The sequence below is a fragment of the Ostrea edulis genome, chromosome 3 (genome assembly GCF_947568905.1).
Source record: "Ostrea edulis chromosome 3, xbOstEdul1.1, whole genome shotgun sequence".
Lineage (NCBI taxonomy): Eukaryota > Metazoa > Mollusca > Bivalvia > Ostreida > Ostreidae > Ostrea > Ostrea edulis.
Window position 1 is genome coordinate 80,266,178 of NC_079166.1, and position 8,867 is coordinate 80,275,044.

Below are 8,867 nucleotides of genomic sequence, written 5' to 3' on the forward strand. Positions count from 1 at the left end.
CAATGGTCATCAAATGGAAACTTCGTACTTTATATACTTGTCCATCATTTTCTAATAATATGACGTTTTGTCATTATGTTCCACTAATTAGAATAAATATTGCAACATTAAAACAAAGATCTGTTAATCTAAAATAATTTAATTTTTTGCATTCAAATATATTTGGTTGCTAAGCAACATCACCTTATCAAATGTTATCAAAAAGTAATCTCCGTTTTTCCTCACCAAGTTCAACGTATACTAATGTTCAAGTACTTACTTTCAATATCTAGATTTAAATGTAAGTGCATCATATTTAACAAAAATGTTCTTATATTCAACCTCTTAAAACTTATTTCTAGACATCATCCTTGATACACTGTACTGGGTTGTTCCGATAAGGGCATACATTGATCAATATCTGCCTATCGACTGGAACTTCACAGCAGACATGTATACGATAATGCCCAAAAATCTGGAAAAAAGAAGAATTTCTTAATACTTAGCCCTAAATACTAATGTATCGTCAGAGCATTTGAATTCTCAATTGGCTCTGTAAATGTTGTCTATAGTCAAGGCCCTCTGAAAATTACTAGTATACATTTAATTAATTATGAAATTTTATCAGAGGTAATTGTAGTACACATCTGATAAATGTGTTAGACGCACAGCAAGATTAATTTTGGAAAAGATGATCTTTTTATTATTCGTTTTAAACTGGAAATCACTGTCACAATATCGGTACTTTAAAAATAGTAATACCTGTACAATTCCTCTTCAGTGAGAGGCTGCAAACTTCCTTGGGAAGCATAATGACAATCTACCCCCCCCCCCATCTCAGCATAACGGTTGGTGGCAATACAGATGGAGAAAACCAAATCTTCTGTCAAAAACAGTTTCATAAAATATGCAGTTCTCTGAATAATCGGGTCCCATATCTGAAAGGAAATTGCAAATAAAATCAGTATTGGCCACCATACCTTATTTATCAGCATTTAGAAAACTTGCCATAGCTTATAATTATAAAAAGAATAATAATTTTCCGTTTTGTGTATCTTTTAGTATGTATGCGATACCTAGTAATGCAGTAAAAGTAAAAACCAGTAAAATGGTACACGCATATCAGTGTACCATGCCGCCATGATTCCATTTGTGAATGTATTATCTGGATTTATTTGAATGTTAACCAAATATATACAGATTTAACCCTATATCTAACCTCAAAAAGTCATACCAACTGTATGTCAGGCTGTTGCTACGAATGAAATGCCACAGTTCTTGGATCAGGTGTCCCTGTGTCCTTCATATACATGTAAGCATCCGTCCAATGCATGTCTGGCTTTGCCAGTAGACTGTCACTAGCGAACGATACCTGGGAACTTCCCATTAAATATTGGGATGTCAATATCCTTCTTTAAAGATGAAAAGAAATTACAATAAGAATTGTTGGTTTATGTTTTAAAGCAAAATATGTTTCATGTTAGCAAGGGACATCTTCGTACTGAAGTACAGCTCAAATTTATTTAAAGATAGAGATGTCCTGATTTGAAGTGACATTTGGTAGGGGATTGCGTACATGTGTTAGAAACGAATGTAATATTTTATTATATATTACGAGTGTAGCAGAGTGCGTAATGATAAAAAGATATCCATCATGTAGCTGCCAGCATTATGCCTAGCATATACAGGGAGGGGGATACTGAAGAAATTTTGGTCCAGCGAAAATATTGCAACTCCGAGGGAAAGTATATGACTCCAGATATAAAAGTAGAATTAAATTGGTTCTTCTTGGTACACAGTGTCTAAATCCCCTTGCATGGTACTCTGATGGGGTGTGCATTTAGTCGAAATTAGAGAAAATCTAGGGAAGATCATAGCTCATAGCATACCAGTACCAGCATGTATGGATCACATGTAATTTACGGTCATAAGCTAGTAAGTGTATATATAATACATGCATTTCGATAAAAGAGAAATCTATATGATTTTTCATTAGCCTGTCATAGTCAGACTTTGTTTGATGTTACGTAACAACCCTCCCCCTTTCGACCCAAATACATATTTCGTTTATATTTCTGTTACAATATGAAGAAAATAATTCAAATTATGATAATAAATTCTACCATTACAATGACGTAATATGTGTTTTCTTAACAGATTGTGTTTTCTTTTCATAGAAAGATAATTTCTTATAAACATGGAAAAATCCTGAAAAATAGCCTTCTCACCAGCGGTCATGAATGCCCAATCTGATTAAAACCACCCCCATCCCCCTTCTCATTGCACACTAAATCCACCCTATTCTTACACTTGCGAGTCAGGTAAGGAGAAAATTCTAGAAAAAGGGGGGTGTTAATCAGACGGATTAATGCCGTGCCAGGACAGATTAAATGATGTCAGCTCTTAATAAACAATTGGGTGTTATTCACTTGGTTTAGAAATCATAAAATATAAATATTTTCTTTCACGAAACGGAAACTTATGGCATCAATTTGCTTTAATTAATCGTGAATTTTTCATAACATGACAAAACTGCAATTTTTTCTATTCGGCCTATGTGGCTACATGAACGTATATTTACATCCATATACTGAATACATGATCGTTTAGGTCATCTTGTAACAGGAGATCCAGGGTATCTTTTTCTGACATCAGGTCGTTTTAAAGATCTAAAATACAAGCGTTCGCTGTGACAGTCACAGTGAAGCTGTGTTGTTTTCGTTGAGACGGAAACACGTGTGTTCCCCGTGCACACTTTCAGAAAACCCCACGAGGCCCGCGATCCCGATCACGGAAAAATAAAAGTATAGGCCTATATATGCGAACTTCTTTTTAGTTTTCTTTGTTTGGCATGGGGAAAATATTACTATTCCGAACTAATATAACGTTTATATCTGAATTTTAAGTATTTTATTTATGTTTTTTACTCTGCCGATGTAACATTCTCAATAGGTGTTTTTTGACGTTACATGTAGGTTGTGTAACTGTTATATACCAATATTGGTTCTATGCTTTCTAAAAAAAAAAAGCAGATAATACATGGCTGATTATTTCATACATATGTGTGCTTTTAGCGACGACGTTTTGTCGCTAATTTTAAAGAAAACCGCACAGCATGTCCCAATTTTATTTTATCGTAATATAAAAACTACCTAGAATTATAACACGAATAAAGGCCCATCAAAAAGGAAACTTCCTCTACTTTTACAGGCTGTATTTACTTTTCCCTATTTCCATATATAAATATACGTAAAAAGTCGACATCTTTAAACATTGAGAAATAAAATCGTAAGAAATCGTACACGTGCAAAAAATTACTATTTTCTGAAAACTTTGCCAGACAATAAAAATAATTTTTATATCTTTGGAGGCATTCGTTTTGCGTAGTCCTGTTTTTACGCGCCACCGGGCAAAATAACTTGTATTTTTCCGAGTTTATGTACATTTTGATAAACGAAGGTTAACATCTTTGTCTCTTGTATTAAATTATAAGGAATGACTTTAATTCTGGGGCAAATTATACGAGTATAACCTGGTTTGGGTCAGTTTACGCTATTTTTCCGAGGACCCGCGACATTCACACTTAATGGTGAGCGTTTGGCAATTAAACTGTCACTACCTGTTTTAACGACTTGGGTCTGTCGCGGCCGGGATTCGAATGCCGATCTTCTGCATCCGGGGCGGGGGTATACGCTATAACCTATACACAACTTTTCCCCGCAATTACGTCACAGTTGCTGAGAACAGACATTATCGGTCACGTGACGCATCTGCCATTACAACCGTAAAACCGTGAGCGTCCTTAGAAATGTACACAGGTGGAGGTGGAGAATCGTGTGCGGTTTTTAACTGCACTAATAACAGAAAGAAACTGTATTTATAGAAGCAGTCTATATACCAAGAACATGGTGACATTCCTCACAAAGATTGCCCCTGCGTCGTGCCATACAGCCTACACACGATGCCGAAAATAGAAGAAGAGAAACTGAAATGGCAGCGGGCATTACATCGACACGATTTGGCAAAGAATTTGTTGGTGTGTTCAACGCATTTTATTGACGGGCGACCAACAGCACGAAACCCAGCAAGCAGTCTGAATTTAGGTTTGTTTACAACTTCGCTGTATGATATAGTTTTAAAATAGAAAGTACAGAAGACCAGGCCTGTCTACACATTCACCCCGCTGCATGTAGGCCTGTTAATATTATGACCCACCACGTTTCAGTATAATATTTTTTAAAGAGTTTGACATATATCTCTTCAGTGTGTACACATGCATAAGAACTTGGTTAATTATGTTTTGATATGAAAGAAATTTAACCGCAATTATGAAAGGTTATGTGTAATTTGAACTATTTTCGAAAAAGCAAAATTTGGATCATAACTCAAAGACTACCAACAGCTTGACAGATAGGGTTATATTCAAAATTTGTCTTTGTTATAGTAAGATTGTATACTAAGACCATTGAGTTAGTAGCTAGGACAATTTTAACTTGTGTTTGTATAAATATTAAAACATCATACAAATATTACAATTATTTTGAGTAAAAATAACACATCTAAAGGTTGGTAATTCTAATTAGGGCCATACTGCATATAGTTGAGCAACTTGAGGGTAACATTGTACCCTGAGAAAACCATTGTCAATCAGACTGTTGTCAATTGAGGTACATATGAGATCAATTCAATTAAACTCAGTCTCAGATCTTCTCTAACTGTTACACTGGAACGGTTAGAGAAGAGCTGATTTTAATTACATGTAGATTGATCTGAGATTGACAATGGTTTTCGAGGGATGAAATTTTCAATCAACTACATGTATAATATCATATTTCAATTTTTCAAAGCGCTCAAATGGCATCTTCTACAAATCTACAGTGAACCGTACACGCTCAAATTTGACGTATGTTATAATTTTTACAATATCACCTGTCAAGTAATGTTTCCTGTTGCAAGATAAATATTACCCTGGATCACATGCTTTTTACTCTCAAGGTGAAACATGTTTTGTCAATTGTTTCTTGGCCAGTCAGATTAAGTATTTTACATTAGGCCAATTAAAATTATCCCCACCAGCCCCTCAAAAAGGGTCCACCTCGATTTTTTTTTCAAAAAAATAAAATCCTCCAACCCATCCCATATATTTTGTGACCCCAGATGATAATCTACTAATTCAGTTAAATTGGCCTTAATTAAAGTGTAACAAAGAAGTATGTATTCCAAGTCTGTTACTTTTTTTATTAAAAAAATAATCATGAATGTAATTCTATTATAGCTGTAGATACTATATCTGTGTAAACTTTTATATATTTATATTTTAAGAATGCATTGTAGGTTATAAAGCTCCCGTCAAAGTTGGCCGTCGACTTCTAAACAGAAAGTTTGTTGCACAGAAATTAGAGATGGTGGGAACAGATGGGTATGTATTATTTTTTGACTCCAATTGATCATAGAGCAGATATAAGCCAATTTTATGTCAAGTAAAGCAAATTTTTGAACTGTCATTGATGAAAATATATTAGAGGTTGAAAAATATATATATATTATTAGCTCACCCGAGCCAAAGGCTCAAGTGAGCTTTTCTGATCAAAATTTGTCTGTCGTCGTCATAAACTTTTCACATTTTCGACTTCTTCTCAAGAACCGCTGAGCCAATTTCAACCAAACTTATCACAAAACATCCTTGGGTAACGAGCTTTCATTTTTTTTCAAATGAAGGGCCTCGTCCCTTTCAAAGGGGAAATAATCACAAAAATGCAAAAATAGGGTGGGGTAATTTAAAAATCTTCTCAAGAACCACTGAGCCAGAAGAGCTGAGATTTACATGAAAGCTTCCTGACATAATGCAGATTTCAGTTTGTTAAAATCATGGCCCCAAGGGGTAGGATGGGATCACAAGAGGGGGGTCAAAATTTTGCATACAAATATATAGGGAAAATCTTTAAATATGAGCCAAGGTGACTCGGGTGAGCGATGTGGCCCTTGGGCCTTTTGTTTAAAGATAAGTACATGCACTAGATCTATAGCACTCCTGATTCACTCTTGAATCAGTTCATCAGAAGGATTTGATGGATAATTCACTTTCTGTTTCAGTGTTTTGGGGTGTTATTTTTGTGCAACATATGAGACACTATTCCCAAATTATAAATACAACACACTGAAACAATTCATGAAAAATCAGGGTTTGTAGGGGGCCAAAATAAGGCCCCTTTCCAATGTTAAAAAAACAAGTATTCCTCCAAATTTTTGTTTTAAAATTCCCAAACAATAGAAAAAAAATCAAACCAGGTTACACTTAATTGTTCATCAATCATCAAAAGCCCACAGATTACAATTTTTGCTTCAAAATTGTTCAGTAAACCTTTTTGTGGCCTCTGCCTATTTAAATGAGGAAATGAGGTAAGCTTTGACCTAAATATAAGTCAGAGGGAGGCCAATTATTCCTTAGATTTAATGCACTGGTTTGGTTTCCCCCCTACTTCTTTGATCCATAGAACATTTTTCCAAATTTCATGCAATTGTTACTATTTCTCCCAATTGGAAAGGCCCAGACCCTTGAAATCAAGACCTTAAAAAACTCTGAAAGTGTAAATTAATACACAGTACAATACCACATGTATTGGTTTACATACAGATAGGTTTTTTGTTTTTGTCACTTTATGCTATAATGTACACTTTATATTGTAGGAGTGGACATGAAAAGCAACAAAAGGTGGTTGCTGCTGCAGATGATGTTGAAACTCTCAACATTATTCAAACTGAACCAACGGTGACATCTTTTTCAACGCAGACGAGCATAACAGAAAGCAGATATGCAGGCACACAGTGGATAGATCCCACACTACATGAGCATGAATATGCTAGGCCGTGCATTTCAGGAGCCAGGAATACAGGAACACAGACGAGACCCAGTGAGACCGAGGACAAAGGGGTAAACTGTAGCACTCTGCATATACGCCTCACTACTGCTGACATATCATCTGACTCCTTAGCTTTGTTATACACAGGACTGCCTTTAAACACTTTCAGAACATTTGTGAGTGTAATGCAAAATACGGACGACCCATTGAAATTTACCATGCCCGTTTCAGAATAAGTTGTGTTGGTGCTAATGAAATTAAGGCTTAATCTACTGTTTGCAGATCTTGCCAATAGATTTGGAATATCCGAGTCTTATGCGTGCACCATTTTCAATCAAAGACTCTCTTTTATGGCTTCAAAACTGAAAAATTTAATTGTTTGGCTTCCACGTGAAACAATTAGAGCCACCATGCCAAAATCTTTTCGTGAGAACTATCCAACAACCACAGTCATAATTGGTTGCGCTGAAATTTCATCCAACGAGCAAAAAACTTGAAGACAAGAGGAGAAACATACAGCCACTACAAGTCCAACAACACAGGAAAGTATTTGGTTGGTATCGCACCACATGGACAGATTATGTTTATATCTAAGGGCTTTGGAGGAAGATCTAGTGATAAAGCAATTGTGGAAGAGTCTGGCATTTTAAATTACCTTCTTCCTGGGGATGAAATTATGGCGGATCGAGATTTTACCATTGATGACTTACTCTTTCCCTTGAAAGTGAAACTTAATATTCAAGCTTCTACGAAAGGTAAAGACCAACTTTCAGAAAAGGATGTAACAGAGACGAGACGAATTGCCACTGTACGGATTCATGTGGAACGATCTATTAGACGTTTAAAAGTGTTCCGCATACTTAGTCAGGTAGTTCGTGTTACCTCTGTTAATAAACTCAGTGACTACTTGATTGTTTGTGCTGCATTGGTTAATCTGAGATCTGACCTTATCAAAGATAAAGATGATAACTGACGGTTATGCTAAAATTTTAAACTCTAGTCAGCTGCACTAATGTTAATGATGCATGCATTAACATATTGTAATATGATATTATGTAATAATTCCAATGTTATAAGTTAAAACTGTTTTGATTGGACAAAAATAAAGCTGAACGATTGTTTACACATCAATAAATCCGAAAACGCGATATATTCATACACGCCTGAAAACAAATAACATAGTGCGAGGAAACTATTCAAATTTTTAAATTGTTACTAAAGTGAATGAATTGGAATTATAAGAATCAAACATTCTTTTAAAAGAATTTATCGATGTGTAAACTCCGAACATTTTACTCACAAACTTAACATAAAAGTGCTTCACACTTTTATTCAGTTTGTGAGTAAAATGTCCGGAGTTTACACATCGATAAACTCTTCAAAAAGAATGTTTAATCCTATACAAGTTCATAATGTTTTATTTTTTCACAGCCTTGAAATGTCTTAAATGCCAATGTATTTTGGACATATATTTGATTAATCTTTGTAAATTACAACCATATTTGGAAATTCAGTATCATTGATATGATATACTGTACATTATAGTAATGCTACCTCTAAGTTTTTGGTGTATATTTTTTTTGTTGCAAAATTGTATGGGCTTTTAATAAAGTAAAATTACATTATTGTCTTCCCGAACAAAAATTGATTTCTATATATAATGCTTTATATTCAATAGAACCAAAATCCTTATTTTTATGAAATCTTGAACTTAATTTTGATTTTATCAATGACTATGGTTAAAGTTGCATACAAAACTATCATAATAGCACATATTTACAACAAAATAAAACTTTCAGATTGAGAGCTATCATAACTTTAAAGTGAATGTCATATTTATTATCAAGATATTTGTGTATGATTAAATTTTATACTGTAAATACTGTGTGTGGTTTTATCACTTGTTTCAAATAGCATTAGGCTGCTCCTTTTAGCCTTTTTATTATTGAACATTTTAAGTTTAAAAAGACTGAATACATGCTCAGTAATGAATAACTAACACAGATTGAAAAGACATTTGACTGTATA

The 8,867-nt window shown here is 34.5% G+C and overlaps 1 protein-coding gene across 1 annotated transcript; it reads left to right on the plus strand.

The window, feature by feature from the left end:
• The first annotated feature begins 3,891 nt into the window (after window positions 1-3,891).
• On the plus strand, window positions 3,892-8,460 carry LOC130052914 (uncharacterized). Its single transcript, XM_056159129.1, has 3 exons — window positions 3,892-4,082; window positions 5,314-5,398; window positions 6,667-8,460. Exons 1-3 carry the CDS (start codon window positions 3,941-3,943, stop codon window positions 7,073-7,075), a joined length of 636 nt encoding a protein of 211 aa, XP_056015104.1. The 5' UTR covers window positions 3,892-3,940; the 3' UTR covers window positions 7,076-8,460.
• The last annotated feature ends 407 nt before the right edge of the window (window positions 8,461-8,867 follow it).